Source organism: Panthera uncia (genome assembly GCF_023721935.1).
Source record: "Panthera uncia isolate 11264 chromosome E2 unlocalized genomic scaffold, Puncia_PCG_1.0 HiC_scaffold_19, whole genome shotgun sequence".
NCBI lineage: Eukaryota > Metazoa > Chordata > Mammalia > Carnivora > Felidae > Panthera > Panthera uncia.
This window is the reverse complement of record NW_026057588.1, coordinates 14724985-14745076: the sequence shown is the minus strand read 5'-3', so window position 1 is coordinate 14745076 and position 20092 is coordinate 14724985. Positions and strand designations below refer to the sequence as shown.

At 42.0% G+C, this 20092-nt stretch overlaps 1 protein-coding gene across 1 annotated transcript; it reads right to left on the bottom strand.

The window, feature by feature from the left end:
* Nucleotides 1–7601: 7601 nt before the first annotated feature.
* On the bottom strand, nucleotides 7602–18557 carry LOC125916170 (WD repeat-containing protein 87-like). The gene is made up of 5 exons (XM_049622334.1): nucleotides 18546–18557; nucleotides 18214–18399; nucleotides 14927–17802; nucleotides 14208–14467; nucleotides 7602–13682 (listed from the first exon to the last, which is right to left on the bottom strand). The coding sequence occupies exons 1-5, from the start codon at nucleotides 18555–18557 to the stop codon at nucleotides 7756–7758; spliced, it is 9261 nt and encodes a 3086-aa protein (XP_049478291.1). The 3' UTR covers nucleotides 7602–7755.
* Between the last annotated feature and the right edge of the window lie 1535 nt (nucleotides 18558–20092).

Genomic DNA, 20092 nt, shown 5'->3' with positions numbered 1-20092 from the left:
TAATGAGATATTCTTTCACACATGTTATAATGGCTATCATCAAAGACAAGAAATAACAAGTGTTGGGGAAATAACCCTAAGAGTGTGGAGAAAAGGGAACTCTGTGCATTGTTGTTAGAAATGTAAATTGGTAAAGTCTCTATGGAAAACAGTATAGAGGTTCCTCAAAAAATTAAAAACAACTACCATATGATCCAGCAATTCCACTTCTGGGTATTTATCCAAAGGAAACAATATCTTGAAAAGATGTCTGCACTCCAATGTTCACTGCAGTATTATTGTAGTAGTCAAGACATGGAAACAGCCTAGGTGTCCATCTACAGATGAATGGATAAAGATAATGTCACAGACACACAGGGATATTATTCAGCCATAAAAAAAGAAAGAAATACTGTCATTTGCAACAACATGGATAAACTTCGAGGGCACTATGCTAAATGAAATAAGAGACACTGTGTTTTCACTTAGATGCGGAATCTAAAACAAAAACAAAAACTGAATTCATGATACAGAGAACAAATTGGTGGATGCCATAGGCAAGGAGTGGGGAGTGGGTGAAATGGAAGAAGCCCAATGGTACAGCTTCCAGTTATAAGTAAGTTGTGGGGGTATAATGTACAGCATGGTAACTATAATTGACAGTACTGTATTATATATTTGAGTGCTGCTAAGCGACTAAATATTTAAAGTTCTCATCATTGGAAGAAATTTGTAGTTATATGTGGTTGTGGATATTAATTATACTGATTTGGTAATCATTTCACTATATATATATATATACATATATATATTCACTATATATATATATACATATATATATACATATATATTCACTATATATATATACATATATATAAACTCACTGTATATACACCTAAAACTAATACAATGTTATATGCCAGTTATATCTCAATTTTTTAAAAGCCCACAATGAAAGGGGTGAGTCAAAAGGATACAGGAGCCAACTAAAAAAGTTCCCAATAACTAGCACTGGAACAAATTAAGGAACAAAATACATAAAGTCATACTGGATTATAACCCAGCATAAAAAGTAAATATCCAGAAGTACATGATGTAAATAAATGGTTTAATAAGTAAATGGAGGAGAATAAACAAATCTCCCATGTAGTAGAATTTCAAATAATGTATGTAGATAACTCCACCCTCAAGAACGTGCATTATAAAAACTCCATTCCCTGCATGTGGGCTGTGCATAATTGACTTCATTCCAAATAACACAGTATGGAAACGGGAAAAAAGAATTAACTTTACAATGGAAAAATCTGACATATATAGCCTCAGGTTATCAAGTTAACTTCATCAGTGAAATTTTATGTCTGTAGTATTCTACTTGATTTGATTTGATGAGAATGGTACTTTACTTCTGTGGTCTTCCTCCTCCCCCCAAACCCATTAACCCACAATTGAGAAAAATATCAGACAAATCAGCCTCTCATGGGAGGGACATTCTACAAAATTCCTAACTAGTATTCCTCAAAACTTCCAAGGTCATCAGAAGAAAGAAAGTTTGATAAATTGTCACAGCCAGAAGAACCTAAGGGAACATGACAACTAAATGTAACATGGTGTCCTAGATGGGATACAGGAACAGAAAAAAAAAAAAAAAGACATTAGGTAAAAATTAAGGAAATCTGAAAAATGTTATCAGGTTAATACTTTATCAGTATCGGTTCATTGTGACAAGTGTACCATAATAAGGTAAGATAACAATAGGGAAAACTGGGTGTGTGGTTTATGGGAACAATCTCTGCTATCTTCACAACTTTTCTGTTAAAGTTTACCAACAAAAATTCAACACCCTCATGATAAAAGCTTTCAGCACACTAAGAACAGAAAGGAATTTCCTCAGCCTGATAAAAGGAATGTAGGAAAACATACAGCTAACATATTTAATGGTGAACTTTTGAACACCTTCCCCTAAGGTTGGGAATAATGTAAGAATGCCTGTTCTCACTTGTATTCAACATCATATTTGAAGTCCTAGCCAGTGTGACATTATAATAAAAAGAATAAATATGAGAAAAGATGAAATAAAACTTTTTTAAAGCAATTATAAGTTGAAGAATTTAATTCTTTAAAAAGCTAAGTAGCTAAGTAAACAAAAAAATGATGGTGATAAGACAAATCTCCAAATTGGGTCTCTCTGTCTTGACTGACAGCAAGTGTCCTCTGCTTACTGATATAAAACTTTTATTTGCAAATAACGTGCTTACATATGAAAATAACTCTAGAATATTTTTAGAATATTATTAATGAGTTTATCAACTTCCTAGGATATAAGGTTAATATACAAAATTCAACTATATTGCTATATTCTACCAACAATTGGAAAATGAAATGAACAATGCCATTTACCATAACATCAAAATCATCAAATTATTAGGGATTAAATCTGCCTAAAAGATGTGTTATGATCTCTATTTTGAAAACTAATTGACTATTGTTAGGATAAATCAAGGGAGACCTAAACAAGTGGGGGAGATTCCATGTTCACTGGATGGTTCAATATTCTTAAAATGTCCATTCTTCCTAAATCTATGAAATTAATGCAACCCCTTTCAAAGATTCCAGCAGCCTTTCTTGAAGAAATTACTAGTTGATTTGAAATTTTATATGGAAATGCAAAGGATCTAGGAGAGAGAAAATAATATTTAAAAAAAAAGCAAAATTGGAAGACACTACCAGATCTTACCAGTTAAAAATAATGAAGGTAGTATGCCATTGATTTAAGGACAAATGTATCAATGGAACAGAGCCCTGAAATAATTACTGTCAATTAATTTTTGACAGAAGAACCAGTGCAAGTCAATGAGAAAGTTTTAACAAATGATATTTGGAACAATTAGCTATCTCTGTGGGAAAGAAGATTGAAACTTGGCGTCTTACCCCATACACACAAATTAGAGATAGATCATAGAGCTAAATGTTAAACCCAGAACCATAAGGTTTCTAGAAGAAAACATAGATGGATATCTTTATCATTTTGGTTGGAGAAAGCAAAATTTTCTTGAACAGGACACAAAATGCACTAACCATGAAAGAAATGATATGTTGAACTTCATCAAAATATATCTGCTCATCATAAAACATTGGTAATAGACAAGAACATCTTTAAATCAAAATAAAAAGACAACCCAATTTAAAGGGGTGGGGCACAAATGACTTAGACACTTCACAAATGATATAAAAATGGCCAATAAGCGCTAGAAAAAAGGGGTCAACACAACTTCACTTGTTCTTAGCCAAAAGGCCGAGAAGCAATGGGGTCAACACAACTTAATCAGCACTAAGTCACAATGAAATACCTATGCCCATGAAAATTATCTATGCCTACTAGAAATAAAAGAACATGACAACGTGAAATGTTGGCAAGTATGTGGCACAACTGGAATGCTCATAAATAGAGTTGGGGAGTATAAAGTGATACCTCTTTGGGAAAATATTCTCATAAACCTAAATTCCATCCTGAAGTATTTGCCCAAAAGAAATGAAAACATCCATAGTAACACTTATCCAAGAGTGTTCATAGCAGCCTCATTCATGATACATCTACCTGGAGATAATTCAAACATCCATCAACATGAGAATAAATAAATCATGGTGTGTTCATACAATAAGGAAAAACTAATATGCACAATATAGATGCGTCTCAAAAAATATGTTAAGCAAAATAAGCCCCAAACAGGAGTTTACATACTTTATAATTCCATTTATATGGAGTGCAAGAATAGGAAAAACTAAAGGTAATAAAAGAGTGGTTACCTTGAAGGAGGGAGTTGGAAAAGTGACTGGAACAGGGCACAAAAGAACTGGAAAGGGCCATTTGGAAATACTTTACTTTGGTTTGTGTGGTTGTTACAAGGGTGTATACAGTTGTCAAAACTCATCGAACTGAAAGTTTAATGGCTGTACCTTTCACTGCATGTTAATTACACCTCAATAAAATAATTTAAATGTTTAAAATAAAACAAAATTTTAAATACACATAAGGAGCCTTATACTTTATTTCAAAGTTTGTGAAACACAGATTTAGATTACTGCAGAAAGTCAGAAGACAATCACTAGAATGGACCCTAATGGTATTTTTAAAATTATACCAGCTGACCATTTCTAAAAAAAAATAGAAGTTCCATATGACCCAGCAATTCCACTTCTGGGTATATACCAAAAACAATTTTAAGATCTTGAAGAGAGGTTTGTACACCCATGTTCACTGCAGCATTACAATAGCCAAAATTTGGGTGGAAGCAACCCAAGTGCCCACCAACAGATAAATGGATGGACAAAATGTGGTCTATACATACAATGGAATATTGTACACCTGCTACAACATAGATGAACCCTGAAGACAGGCACTATGCTAAGTGAAATAAGTCACAAAAGGACAAATACTTTCAAGTTTCCACTCATATCAAGTACTTAGATTCACAGAGACAGAAAGTAGAATGATAGTTGCCAGGAGCTGGAGCGGTGGGGTAGGGAGAATGGGGTTATTATATAATGGGAACGGTTTTTTGGGTTTTTTTTTTGGTTTTTTTTTTTTTTTTTTTTTTTTTTTGCTTTTGAGAGAGCTAGAGAGCAAGCACATGCAAACAGGGGACAGGCAGAGAGAGGAAGAGAAAGAATCCCAAGCCGGATCCAAGCTCTCAGTGTAGAGCCCAACGTGGGGCTCAATCTCATGAACCATGAGATCATGACCTGAGCCGAAATCATGAGTTGGACACTTATTGGGGCACCTGGGTGGCTCAGTGGGTTGAGCGTCCAACTTTGGCTCAGGTCATGATTTCACGGTTTGTGAGCTTGAGCCCCACGTCGGGCTCTGGTGCTGACAGCTCAGAGCCTGGAGCCTGCTTCAGATTCTGTGCCCCCCTTTCTCTCCACCCCACCCTGCTTGTGCTCAGTCTCTGTCTTTCAAAAATGAATAAACATAAAAAAAATTAAAAAAAAAAAAAAGAGTTGGACACTTATCTGACTGAGCCACCCAGGTGCCCCTGAGAACAGAGTTTTAATTTTGTAAGGTGAAAAACATTCTCTGGATGGACACTGGTGGTTGCACAACAATGTGAATGTATTTAATGCACTAAACTGTACACTGAAAATGGCTAAACTGGTAAATTTTGTTATGTATAATTTACCACATTTAAAAATTATTTTTAAAGTTGTTCTGATATAAATAAGTCAAGCTTAGTTTCTTCTATATGGCTCTATTATTTCTGGGATTGTAAAAAGCTTGGCAAAATTCCCTAGTGTTTAAGGAAAACAAATTTCTTCATTTCCCTGCTGTAGCAAACCTTTTAGTAAACTATTAACGGTTTTCCTTACAGTAAAGACAATTTAATACTTTTCATCTTGTTTTCCCCCTCTTCTGGAAATACATAGGATATTTGAGGAGATATTTGACGGGGGGGGGGGCTGTCTTCTTACTCACACAACACTTTTGACATCAGACGTGTGGTTTTTTCCCCCACACAGACCAATTCTCCAATATGAACTTGGTGTCCTGCAGTTCAATTCTGACACTAACCAGAGTAAGCACAGACCCCCAAGGTCTCAGTCCCACAAGACTGCCCTCTGCTTCAGACCCCAATCGCCAGTAGTTGGTACCCAGGTTACCCAGAACTGTCTGACTTGGATAGAATTCACGGGCTCCCACAATCCTCTTCTCAGGTTCAATAATTTGCTACAACAGCTCACAGAACCCAAGAAAACAGTTTACTTACTATTGCTGGTTTATTATGAAGAATATGTTAAAGCATACAGCCAGAGAGATACATCGGGGATGCTCTGGTAGGGTGCCTAAGTGAAGGAGCTTCTGCCCCATGGAGTTCAGGTGCACCACCCTCTGGCACATAGATGTGTTCACCAACCTGGAAGCTCCCTGAACCCCACACATTGGGGGTTTTATGGAGGCTCCATCATGTAGCATGACTGATCATTAACTCAATCTCCAGCCCTTATTTAGAGAATGGGAGAGGTGGCTGAAAGCCCCAAGCTGCTATACATGGCTTGGTCTTTCTAGTGACCAGCCCCTTTCTAAGAGCCCACCAAGAATCATCTCATTAGAACAAAAAGAGTTTCCTATCTCCCAGGAGATTCCAAGGGACTTAGGAGTTCTGTGTCAGAAACAAGGGTCAAAGACCAAATATTAGCAGGAGCCAGAAGCAAAAAACATCTATATATAATTTATTGTTTCACAGGAGGGAATTCCCCCATGTGTAAGTATATGTTTTAAATCTTTGGAATTATTCAACTTATTCTGACCTTGCAGACTGCTTTTTGGGGTCTAGTTCCTTCCCTGGAAGCTTGCAGTCTTCTCAAAGTTTTGTTTCTTCCCTTTTCTCCTACCCTTCCCCATTGCACTTTGTGCACCTCTCTTAAGCTTCCAGGGATCTCCCCTGAGCTCTGGCTCCTTCAAGGGCTTCCTGGCTCCTCTAACCTCAAAATCTGCTTCTTCTGCTCATCACTTTTATGCCTTTGCTGAGCATGGGATCTGTTCCCAGGACTTCTTAGCTTCTGTACATTGTCAACTCCAGCTGTTCCCTTTGGGCTCTCAGACCTCTCCCCTGAGATCTGTCTCTTACTCCCAAGCTTCTGATCTGGACTCCCAAACTTTTTTTTTTTCCTCAGAATTTGTCACTTCCCTCAGCAGTCTGATTTCTGATGCCCAAGATCTCTTGGGCTTCCAAGCACCTCCTTTGTGCTTGAACTCCTCCCCTACTCTTGCAGACTGTCTCCTTGAGCTCTGTTCCCTTTCTCAAGGTATCCTCAAACTCTCTTGAGGTCCCAGGCACCTCCTTTAGCCCGATACACTAAAATGGGTGTAGCCAGAATCACACTTGAGCCTCACAATGAGCCTCATTTGCACATGATAAAACTGAGGCTTACAATAAACAATTGAAAATAAAAAAAGCTGAGGCTTAGGTGAAATCACTGGCTCAAGATTATATGTCAAATTGAAAGGCAGGGATTCAAATCCTGTTTGAATCTTATAACCCACATTCTTATTCACACACTTAACTCCCATTAAAATAGCTACCTATGATAGAGAGAGAGAGAGAGGGAAAGGGAGGGAGAGAGAACTGTATTCCAGGAATTCTGTTAAGTGTTTCACTAAGGTAGTTGTTACTATCACCATTATACTTTGAGGAAACCAAAAGCTAAGATTAAAGAGCCAATAAATGGCAGAAAAAGAACTGGAATGAGAGTTTTTCTGAATTCAAAGTTGGCATTCTTAATCATTATTTCACTCTATTTCCCCATTATGTAGATGAGAACACTAAGGCTTAAAGATGTTCAGGAACTCTGTAGTTCAAACTGCTGCACCAGACACTCTCCTCCTAGGAACTTTTGAGGGAGGAAATACTAACCAAAGAAAAAAAGAGTTCCAGGACAGACTTTTCTATCAAAAGTTGATCAAATGCTGGCCCCTACCCTCCAAAGGATGTACCCACTGACAAAAAACAATCAGTCCTGTGAGGACAAATCTGTTTTCTCTGTTTTATCTGTTTTCTCTATCTACTTTCTGTGGGGATCCTAGGCTGGGGAAGAAAGAGAAATCAAAATGTTTGTTACAAATGAGAAATGTCATTTTATTCAGTACAAGGTAGCAGGTTTCTGGAACCAAATGAATACAAATACTTGTTTAGGCCCACCTTGAAGTGGGTACAGGAGGCTTAAAATCTATGGCCAGGCTTATTTCCCAGCAAGGCCCCAAAGTCCTAATGTTAGGCCAAATCATAGAGTTGGAGTAGAGATGCTGGGCAGCCTCTCAATAAGGTAAGGACTGACTTGTGATAGACTTTTCCAGGCAAGTTCTAGGAACCCATACTGGGCAATGCCCACAGGTTGGATAGTATGCACCTTGCTCTTCCCAGGCAGAGGTACAACATCATGGAACTTGAGAGGACCTGCAGGGGCACAAGAATGACCACAAAACAGGCCACAGAACAACCGTTCACCAAGTACCAGCTCCTTGGCTTTCAGGGCATTTTTATAGATGGTCTCTTGAGGTTGGAGTGCCTCTCTCTGCAGCAACTGTAGTAGGAGCCTCTGGATTTGGGGGGACTTAAATTGGTACAGATCCATGAGTTGGTAAAACTGTTCCATCCAAGCAGTGCGGTCTTTTGCATATCGTTGCTGCAATGTCCGCAAAACATAGTAGAGTGCCACAAATGTCTCCCATTGAGGCAGCTTTTCCTTTTTCTTAGAGACGGGCTGCGCCTTCTTCAACTTGGGCAATGTGAGGGGCCTGTCTTTTCCCTTAAAAGCTCTGAGATCCTTCTGAAACATCAATGCTAGAGTTTGTTTGTCCACAGAGTCATGGGCACCTGTGAAAATCTCACGCGCGATAGGATAAAAGTGTTGCATTTCCATCTCTTTGAGGGCATTGGATAACTGCTGTACCCGAGCACTCCTGTAAGGTTCTCCTAAAAGATGCCAGTTTATAGCCTTTGGGACTTGAATCCTCTTGGTGGTTGATGGGAATACTGGTGAAGGGATGGGCAGTGCTTCCTGCTCTGCCTTGTGAAATTTGGGGAGCTCTCCTTTCTCCCTCAAGACCTGGAAGTCTTTCTGGAATATCAAGTCCAGGGATTTTATATCCACAGAGGGATAGACAGTTGTAGGAACATCCTTTCTTACTGGATAAAGGTTCAACATCTGCTTAACAGCAGAAGATAACTGTTGTGCCTGCTTCTTCCTGTAGGACTCATCTAAGAGAGGCCAACTGAGACGGTGTGGGGTTTGAGGCCTTGTGGCAGCCAATGGTAACACTGCTTCAACAACAGGGAATGGTTCTAGCCGGCTCCATTTTTCTTTTCTTCTAATTGGAGGGATCCCTTTTAAGTGCACTGGACTCAAAACATCCTTATAGGGTTGTGATATGTCTGCATGACTTACTTCTAGGTTCTTCCTGAAGTGTTTAGCAATGGCTTTGAGATTGTATAGACGCATCCATTTCAAGTATCCCTTTGAAGTGAGGTTTCTGAGGAGCTGGTGCAGTCGATGGAAACTGTTCCTGGAAAGCTGCTCTCCTGCTTCCAGCCTTATTAAGGCATTGTTAATCCAGTCCTCATCTGAGAAGCTTGCTTCTGAGTAGCATGGCCTTTCAGCTGGTGCAGAAGTAAGGGATGGGGCTGAGGCTAGGGCTGGGCCTACGACCTGGCCCTCAGTTTTCCCCATTGGCAAATCCTGGGACTTCAAGAACCACTTCCACATGTCACCTTTGGGTCTATGTTCAGATTTCTGTGGTTTCCTGATCATATCAGATAAATGGGACTCTGGCCTATGGAGGCCTTCTGGGATCTGGGCCTGGAAGCCTGTTCCCCTCCCTTGTAAAAACATACACCTAGCTTTCTCCAAGAGCACATCCTCTTGTCTTCTCCAAGAACTTGTCTCAGGGTGTGCTCCAAGAAGTTGACTTTCCTGACCTTTCAAATCTAAATGATCCCCTAACACTTTCCTGGGCATTCTCTGCTTTTCCAGAGCTACTGGGAGTGGCATTTTGAAGGGGCTTTTCAGAACTGTTGGCCACATGACTTTATCCCTAAGTGTGGGATCTCTCTTTCCATCAAGCAATCTTTCTTTCTTAAAAGTCATTTTCCTTCTAGTTGTACCTTTTCTTTTCTCAGCAAGAGACTCATCTTCTATTGTTAGCTTTGATAAGCTCACTTCCTCCTTGGAGAGCTCTGTTTTCAATACTCCCTCTTCTGGGAGTATCACCTCCATAAGTCTGCTCTCCCCATCCTTCTGTCTTTCCTCCTCCTTCTCCCTTTTCTCTATCTTCCCCATTTCCTCCTGGCTCAGGCTCTCCTCCTCCCCCTGGCTCAGGCTCTCCTCCTCCTCCTGGATCAGGCTCTCCTCCTCCTCCTGGCTCAGGCTCTCTTCCTCCTCCTGGCTCAGGCTCTCCTCTTCCTCCTCCTGGCTCAGGCTCTCCTCTTCCTCCTTGCTCAGGCTCTCCTCTTCCTCCTCATTCAAGCTCTCCTCCTCCTCACTCAAGCTCTCCTTCTCCTCCTCCTCACTCAGGCTCTCCTCCTCCTCATCCAGGCTCTCCTCCTCATGTGGGCCCTCTTTTTTCTTCTTACTCAGCCTCTCGTTCTCTTGAGTCAACCTCTTTCCCTTTCTCCTTCTTTGGGATGAACTTTGTTTTTTATGCTTCTTAGCCAAATTCTCCTTCAATTTCTCTTCACTCAGGCTTACCTTCTTTTTCTTCTTCTTAATCACATATTTCCCTTTCTCCTTCCTGGGCAGAATCCCTTCCTTTTCTTCCTCAGTAATGCTCTCCTCCTCTTTCCCCTTCTTAGTTGGACCTTCCTTTATTTCCTTCCCAATAAAACTCTCAGATAAGCCTTCAAACAGAGTATCTCTGATATTCTCTAATAACCACTTCAGCGGAGTCTTTTTTAGTTTATTCTTCTCAATTCTCCTCAGAAGTTTCTTTAGCTGCTTTTTTCCTAACATATTTTGTTCCTGGACTTCCTTTAATATACTCTCTACCTGGACTCTATCTAATAGTATCTTTCCCTGGACCTTCTGTAGTAACTTTCGGTTCTCCTTCAAGCTCTCTCCATCAGTCAGTGTTCTCTCTTTGGTGGCCAGCCTATCATCTTCTACTTTTCCCTCTTCCTGACCCAGCTCCTTCTCTTCTTTCATTATTTCCCCCTGTTCCTTAAAAAATTCCCACTTCTGGCCATCCATTTCACTCTTCCCTGTCATGAATGATCTCTCTTCCTCACATATTTCTGTTTCTTCTGGTAGCACTATACTCATTTTTCTAACTGTTTTAGCCAGGATCCTGGACAGGTTACTCTCTTTCTTCCTTATATCTTTTAACCTGGAACTAGCCTCTTTGTCTTCAGAACAAATCCCTTTCTCCATATCCAGTTTCCTCACTGCCTGTATTCTCTCCTCTTTGGTTCTTTTCCTTTTTTTCTTGGCAACACCCATCTCCTTGATCCTAATGTCATAGGCCAATTCCCTCTCTTCCTGGGACAATTCCTCTTCTTCCACAACTTCTTTCTCTTCCTTAGTTTTTTTCTTTCTCTTAGTTATGCCAATCCCCTTTCTGGCTACTGCTTTTTTTCTCTTAGCAATATGCCTCTTCTCCTTGGCCAATTCACTGTCTTTCTGGGTCAGTCTTTTCTTCAATGCTTTTTCCTCATTTTCCTGGGACTTTATCTCCACTTCACCAGCATGTTCCTCCCTTTCTACAAAAATTTTCTCTTTTACCCAAGCCCGTCGTTTTTTTTTATCGCTCTCTTTCTCCTCTTTCTGACCCCATATTCTCTCTTCTTGGGCCTGTATCTGCTCTTGTAGGGCTAGTTGCTCTTCTTTGTGGGTCTGTTGTTCTTTTTTGTCAGTGGCTTTCCTGTCTTTCCCAACCCATTTCTCCTCTTTCTTAGCTTGTTTTTCCCCCACCATGGCCCGTTTCTCTTTTTGAGGGAACACTTTCTCAATTTCTTCTATCTTTTTCTCTTCTTCTGGGACCAGTTTCATCTTTTCTCTGGCCCATTGTTTTTTATCCTCAGCCTGTTTCTCCACTTTTTGAGCCATTTTTTCCTCTTTCTGATCCCATCTCTTTTCTTCCCGGGCCTGTTTCTTTTCTTCTTGTGACCATTTCTTCATCCCCCCAGCTTTTTCCTCCTCTCCTGAGTCTGCTTTCTTTTTTTCCCAGGCCCATTGCCTCTTCTTCTCAGTCGTTTTCTCCTCTTTCTGGGCCCTTCTCTCCTTTTCCCCCTGCTTCTCCTCTTGCCCTAGGCCCAGTTTCTTTCTTTCCCAGGATAATTGTCTGTCCTTGGCTTTTTTCTCCTCTTTACTAGCCTGCCTCTCTTTCTGGTCTTCTTTCTCCTGTTTCCCAACTTGTTTTTCATTTTCTTGGATTTGTTTCTTTTTATAGGCCTCTTTTTTCTTTTTTAACCATTTATTCTTCTCTGTGGTCAATTTAATTTCTTGCTCTGCCAAGCTGCCCCTTTCTGATGCCTGTTTTTCTTCTTCCCCAGACAGTCCCTCCTCTTTGCTAGACAAATGTTCCTCTTCCTGGGCTAATTCCCCCCTTTTCTGGGCCACTTCTTCAACATGTTTCTCTATACCTTGAATGTGTTTCTTCTTTTTGTGGGACTTTTTCTTCCTACCTTTAACTTGTTTCTTTAAGTCCAGAATTAGTTCCTCTTCATCCCAGGCCAGTTCCTCTTCTTCCTCACTTGGCTCTTCCTCACTGAACTCCTTCTCTTCCTCACAGGGCTCCTCCTCTTCCTCACTCAGCTCCTCGTCTTCCTCACCCAGCTCTTCCTCTTCCTGGGACAATTTCCTCTCTCCCCAGACAGGCAACACCTCTTCCTGGGGCCACATGTCTTCTTCATGGGCCATCATAATCTTCTCCCAGTCCCACTTACTCCTTTTCAGGGCTGCCCTCCCCTCTTTCTGGGTCACTCTCTTTCTTTCCCCTAGTCGTTTTTTCCCTTTTCCAGTATCTTTCTTTTCTCCTAAAACTAACTTCTGCTCTTCCTTGGTTAATGTCTTTTGTGGATAAGCCAGTAGTTTTTCCTCCCAAGCTATTTTTTCTTTCTGATGAGTCAGTTTCTTCATATCCTGGATCAGTTTCTCCTTACCCTGAATTAATTTCTTCTCTGGCTTAATCAGTTTCCTTTCTTCCTCAGCTATTTTCCCATCTTGCCTGGTGAGTCCCCGTGCTTCTTTTTTTAATTTCCTTTTCTGTAAGGCTAGTTTATCTAAGAAAGCAACTTTCTTTTTCTTGACTTGAGAAAATGCCTTTTCCTTCTCTAATGCTTCTTTTCCCCTTTGTCTTCCCAACTCTGTCACTTCTTCCTCCACAATCTCTTTATCCACCTTTTCTGTTATAGTGGATGGTTCTTCTACCACTCTTTCCTCCAATTCTGAGGAGTCCTTTAAAAGGGGGCAGATCTCTTGGAATAGATCCCAACTGGGCTCTTGGGGAGCAAGAATCACCCGAGCCAAGTCCACCAATTCTTGACCCAGATCCCTTAACATTCCTGGATGGGAACTTGCTATCCTTGCGGTGGCAAGATAGCAAATGTCATTCCGCCAAGACCTGGTGTCTGATTCACCCGTGTGTCCAGGGGCACCAGCCAAACCTTGGCCACCCTTTCCAAGTTTCTTCCTTGTATCTTTTTCTTGCTCAGCAATCTGCATGACTTTTTCTTTGGGCTCTTCTGCAGTTGTCTTTGAAATATCCTTCAAATTTTCTTTCTGTTTCAACTTTGCAGCTACTTTTTCATGGCTTTTTTCCACTGTCCTTTCCCAGAGTCTTTTCATGAGTTCTTGTCTTTCCAGCTTAGGGAATATCTCTCCATAATCTTTCATGTCATGTTGATCTATGGCCTTCATAATCTGTGTGGCTTCCACTGCCTCTGTGACTGCCATGTGGCCTCTTCCTTCTTCTGTGGCTTCTATAGCTTCTGTAGCTTCTGTCATGACCTCCTTTGATTCAGCAACCTCTTCAGATTTGGCTGGGCTGAAAGTACTTAGTGGCAGCTCTGGCTCTAAGGCAACATCCTCAGTGTCAATTAGCTCTGATTTCTTGGCCTCTCTCTGTTCACCTTCATCCTCTGAAGGCACCAACATAGAGCTAAATTTTACAAGCTCGGTCTCTCTCTTCTTTCTGGAAACTCTCAGGTCCTTTTTAACTGCAGAGATATTGAGGAAAATATTTAAGAAAAAACAGAGGCCCTGAGTGGTATCCTTTGTAATATACAGTTCAATGAACTTCCATAAGAAGTACAGAGGCAAAGAGGACTGAGGCTTTATGGCACAGAAATGCTTGTCATTTTATCCCAGCTTCCATATCCTGAAGAAATAAGACCTTGCTATTTGTTGTGGTATATGTGTTTCCTTCCCAGGAAGGTTACTTTCTATGGAAAAGAATCTCTACGTAATTATGTTCCCACTGATATAATTTCAGATATCTTTTTTTTAATGTTTATTTATTTTTGAAAGAGAGAGGAGGACAGAGGATCTGAAGTGGGCACCGTGCTGACAGCAGAGAGCCCTACGCAGGGCTCGAACGAGATCATGACCTGAGCTGAAGTCAGATGCTCAACCGACTAAACCACCCAGGTATCCCCATTTTAGATATCTTGGCCTTACTGACCCTGTCTTTTGGTGTCCTAAGGTGGGCCCCAAATATACCCCATTTATTACCCCATACATACTAAGACTTTCTCTCTTCTCTTGAACATATGTCATTCTTTTCTTTCGTTTGGTGATCTCTTCAGGTATGAATGTTCGTTTGACAAAGGTCTCAGGTTCACCATCCATTGATATGTCTAAAGAAAAAGGAGGTTGTTGGTCTCTGTGTGACAAGGTCAGGTTTTCATTCAGCTGCTGCTCCACCCGTGTAAGCAGGCACTGGATGTCGTTAGCTTGGATCCCCAGCAGCTGGTCCAGAGAGGTTTCTCCAATAAGTTCCCGCCTATAAAAGTCAAGAGGAAAAAAGGATGATACCAAGCCAGTGATAAAACTAGATTTGAAGAAGGAGGAAGAGGAGGGAAGGAAGAAAGGAAGACAGGGAGAAGGAGGAGGAGGAGGAGAAGAAGAAATTACAATTGAAGAGGCAGAGATAAAGTGGCCATTTAGGACAGAGTAGTCTGAAGTAAAGGGTTGGTAAAGAAGAAAGAATCAAAGATAGCAAAGAATCAAGTCATCAGGGAGATAAAAGATATTTTTTTGGTTGGAAGGTTTGTAGACTTGAGTCTCGAGGAATCTTAAGGATCAGAAGAAGGGTAAGCACTGGGGAGAAAAGCAAAGAGAAACAAAGAACATAGTGGGAGGAAAAGAATAGAAAAGGTTATAGAAAAGGAGAATAAGCAACCATATTCTGGAGGTTAGGAGCTAGAAAAAACAGAAGGGGGAAAGCCACTACACAACTTACTGCATTTTTTGGAGGGTTTCTTGTTCCTTCAGCAGGCCTACCAGCACGCTCTTACTTTGGATGCCTGTGACTCTTATCATAAGGTACAAAGCCTTAGCCCGCACATTTTCATCACTGTCCATCAATCCCAGACTCAGTGGAACAGCAAAGAGATGGCTCATGATGCCAAGCATATCTAGCCCCTCCCAGGCTAGCTCACGGATGCATGGGTTGGGATGGAGTGTATCTTCCAGCAGGCGACAGGCAGTCTCAGAGCACAACCTTGGAGATACTTGGTAAGTGGCAAAAATTTGTGCCAGGGCACTAATATATGTCGTGTACTGGTCTATAGAACAGTAAACTGTGAGGCTGAGGATTGCCTCAATTAAATTATTTAGAAGTCCTTCATCAAGTTTTCTTCCTGCCCAATTTCGGTTTATAAAGCTTGTTAGAACATCATAGAATGTTCGTTTCCACCACTTGGATTTATCCCTCTCTCTCCTCATTGAGATGTTCTCTTCTGATAGAGGCATAGGTGACAGTGTCTGGCGTCTGATGGGTTCAGTCATGTCCCAGTCTGTATCTCGGTAGGATGGATACAGGTCATGGCGTAAGAAGACTGGGGTACCGTCAGGCCAAAGGCAGGCACGGATAACTGAGTTGGGGATGTAGCCACCAGGAGCAAAGGGCCATTGCCGCCCTTTACCAAAGAAGCCATGCAGTTTATGATAGGGGTTCAACCCATTCCAGCCAGCCAGCTGTAGTTGAGCAGGAACCACATGTGGGGGACGATTATGCTTGGGGTCAGGAATAGAAAAAGCAATATCCTTATCCTCCGAAAAATGTAATTTGGGTTCCACTTGAATCAGAGAAGGCACACGTCTCTCTTCCTCTACAACATGGGGCACAGTATTGTCAAAGGCAATGACCCGTTTGTTAACAAGGGCCTCTAGCCCCTGTAATTCCTGCAGCCCTTGTCCAAGATAGACAAATTTGGGTACAAGTACTATTTCAAAAGAAAAGAAGAAGCTAGGCAGAAAGAGTTTAGGGTCTTCTTGTATTTCATCTGCATTATTTAGGATAGCTAGGTGAATCAGCCGAGCAGGAGGGAGCAATTTTAAGCATGATACCAGGTAAAGACTCTGGTTGAAAGTCAAAAGCAGGTCACCCCGATTATTGGCAAAGCAGAGTGGACCAAAATGCAGTGCTGAATCCAACTCAGTTATGAGTCTACCATGGAAGTCCCAGATCCGGACTGAGCCATCAATGCCCCCTGTGACAAAAAGTTTCAGGGAGGAGCAGACATCAAATGAAGTGATGGCACACCGGTGCAGGCATTTTGTCTCTTCAAACATAGAGCTTTGTTTTGATTCTGCAGATTGCAGAAAATCTTGATAGTGCCAGAGACGCCAGCAGTGGTTGTCAGTGATGGCACCCACAGAACCCGGCAGCAGTATCACGTGTTGTAGGGGGCAACTACAGAGAATTTTGCTTATGGACTGCAGGATTACCTTGTTCTTCCACAGCAAAGCTTCTGTCAGGTATACAGTATTATCCATGCCATAGGAACAGAGCAAGGAGTTTTCCTGGGGACCTTCCAGGGTAGACAGGGCCAAAACTGCCCCAGAATGAACAGTCTTTTCTATTCGGGCATAGCTATAGTGGGAGAGGATTCTCACAATGCCACTGTCATGCCCACAGAACATCAGTCCTACTAGGCCCATACCCAAATGGGACTGTGCGTAGGCCAGGCAACTTACTCTGTCCCTAGAGTTTACTGAAGTGCATACCATATACTTGGCTGTGCAAGGCGAGCGCGTTGCATCAAACACCAGCACCTCTGAGCTGCCTGTTGCCACAAAGAGCTCCTCATTGTCTGGGTCATAGGCCCAAGCCACAGCCTTATCCATGACAAGCAGAGGCCAGGTGAGAACCAGGAGATCTCCTGTCACTGGAGACAGGAAGCGCAACAAACCATCCTTAGTGGCACACAGGATCCGAGTCCAATTTCGGCCACAGCAGACCCGGTGCACCTGCTCAGGAGCAGAACCACAGACATTGAAGAGGCTATAAAAATAAGGCAGGTGGTGCAGTGAGAAAGCGTGCGTAGTCTGGCAGAAAAAAGTGGTGTTATCAATAAACTGCAGTTGCCGCAGCCCCTCACCAATCTCCAGCTGCCGCAGCAAGTTCCCAACGGCAAGGTTCCATTCCCTTACTGTGCCTTCTCGGCCTGCTGTCAGTAAGGTGTGGATCTCTGGCCGGCTGTGAACACATATAACTGATGAGGAATGGGCCTGGAAGCTGTGGAGGAAGTTACCCTGGTCTAGACTCCAAGCATGGATCTCTCCATCCTTGTTTCCAGCATAGAAATATCCCTGAGAGACACAAGTGAAGGAGCAGGTGATGGAAGAGCCACTGCCTATGGGAGTGAACTTTCTTACCTCTTTCAGCTGGCCCTGACCCTGGTGGGTGAAGACCCTTACCTTATTCTCACAAAGGGCCAGGAGAGACCCCTTGGGGCCATTCAGGGAAAAGCCCTGTACAAGCTCATGACCAGACATGGGCACTGTTTGTGCCATCTGGAGGTCCCTGCCATTTGGTAAGATAAGCCAGGTAACCACAGCCCCCAAGGTACCAGACAACAACACCTCTGTTTCTGGGTCATAGCAGAGGCAGCTGATGAAGAAACGACAGGGCACTGTGCCCAGGGATATGAATGCTCGATGGTGATCTCCAAAGAGCCACAGGTGCATGTCACCACAGTAAGCAACTAACATGTGGTAGGAACCTGTGTGGACCATTGCTTCAATGGGTGGTACTTGATCCATCACACAAAACATCATCTTCTCCATTGTTCCTTCTGCTTCTGTATCTTTCTTTTGTATCCAAAGTACTGCCTAGAAGAGGATGAGAGATGAAAGTTGGACCATGGAGGCAGATGATCTCCCAAGAGTAAGGGGTATGAAGGGTTGAATGTTTAGATCGCTGTTCCCTCTTGTAAGACTAAGGAAAGACCAAAGAACTTAACTTTGGGAGTTTCCTAATACTAGGATTTGGGTATGGGATAGAAACATGATTCTTAAGGCTCTTTCCTTGGCCTTCAGTCTGCTTTCTAAGGAATATGAATTCTCTGGACCTGAAACTAGAGGTGAAAAAGATCACTGCATCCAGGTCAGATTGAGAAACGGAGATAGATGTTAAAATGAGCTAACTCAGAATCCCCCTCATCATTCTGAGATGAGGACAGTTGAGGTATGATGAATATAGAGTGGATTAAGAAGGAGGAAAAAAAAGGGAGGTAGCTTTACCTGTATTTGGTTTGAATCTGGTTCCACCCAGTTTAAGGAGACAAAATAGTTGATGTTGATGGAGTAGAAGCAGATGAAAGGCTTGCTCTGGGGATGGTGAGGCTCCTGGTACAGAGTCTCAGGCCAGTCACTCAGTACAATCACCTCATTCTTTGGTTTCTCAGCAGACTGAGAGAGAAGAGTGGCCTGTTAAAAGGCCTAAGTCGCCACTCACTCATTCATTTAATAAATATTTATTGAGGATTAGCAGACATTTGTTGTTTTTTCATTAACCAACATTTATTTACCCTACCACTGGAAAGCACTATTTGGGGGAGTCATCCCTCCCTCACCCTCACCCACATCTTAATTCAAAGTACCTCCCAGCCTTTCTCAACCAAGTTTCCGTAAGAAGTAAGCCCTAATGTCCTAAAGTATCCATTCTACATGAGGCATTAATTTCTCCCCTATGTGTCTAGAATGTTACTAGTTATGTATCATCCCTAAGAGAAATGAGAAAATAGCCCCTCAAATCTGTTTTCCATGGTTCAGGTGAGGAACACTTGAGAAAGGGTGGTATGTTCTAGGACACACACTGGGGATATGATGCTGAGCAAGAGAGACATGGCCTTAGCTTTCAAAAGATAAGAGTCCAGGGGCGCCTGGGTGGCGCAGCCGGTTAAGCGTCCGACTTCAGCCAGGTCACGATCTCGTGGTCCGTGAGTTCGAGCCCCGTGTCGGGCTCTGGGCTGATGGCTCGGAGCCTGGAGCCTGTTTCCGATTCTGTGTCTCCCTCTCTCTCTGCCCCTCCCCCGTTCATGCTCTGTCTCTCTCTGTCCCAAAAATAAATAAAAAACGTTGAAAAAAAAAATTAAAAAAAAAAAAAAAGAGTCCAGTGGGGGAAACAGGCATTACATAAACAATTAACAAATGTCTGTACAAAACAAATAAGTACTTCCAAAGAAAGGAATACAATCCTATATGAGTAAGACAAAACAATCCAACCTTGGCAAATACTCTACCTCAGTTGGAACAACTCTTCAAAGTCCCTGCCTACACCCAAAGGACCACTCCTGTCAGCATCACACTCATGATACACTGCCTATGGGAAACTCGTACTTCACAGACTTAGAATGCCCATGACGTGGGCATCAGAGCTAGACACTTTGGCATGTCCCTCTTTCACTATTCCGATATGCATCCAAGGAAAACGTGTGCTATTCACAACAGGGAGTGCTTCAGCTCTAACATTCTGTATTCTGACCCCGTAGGGTGTGTGTGTGTGTGTGTGTGTGTGTGTGTGTGTGTGTGTGTGTGGTGTATTAAGGAAGATATATGTCTTCCAACATGTTACACAGTAGGACATGTCCAACATACACTATCTTCCAGTAACAGAGTTTATATCTAGGACATAAGGACTTGAACTCCTTGTAAGGATCAGCCAAAACCGAGGCTCATAAGTCTACTTCTGAGGTCCCTTTCTCAGCAGTATAGCTTGTGCTATACTGCCTCTTGAAGAGTACTCCATGAATCTAACTCCCCAAGCTTCTCTGCATCCACAAAGGACCTGAGACTATACTGAGGCAACTTAGAATCTCTTTATATTTGTCATATTCAGATCTTTGTGTGTTCTGGGAGAATACAGAACACAATGCTGGAGACAGCTTCCACTGCCATTGCTGGTTCAGTGACAGCAGCAGAGTTGAGAGAAAGGATGCTGGTATCTGAGCTCTCAATCTCCCATCCCTCTTCATTGAATCAGAAGGCTAATTTACAAACCCCTTACTCCATTAATTACCATTCCTCTCCTCCTTTTACGTACAAATGATTCACTTACTGACTCAACAGTATAAAGGGTTTTCTCAGGAAGACTCTAAAAGACTATCTTAAACCCAAGTAA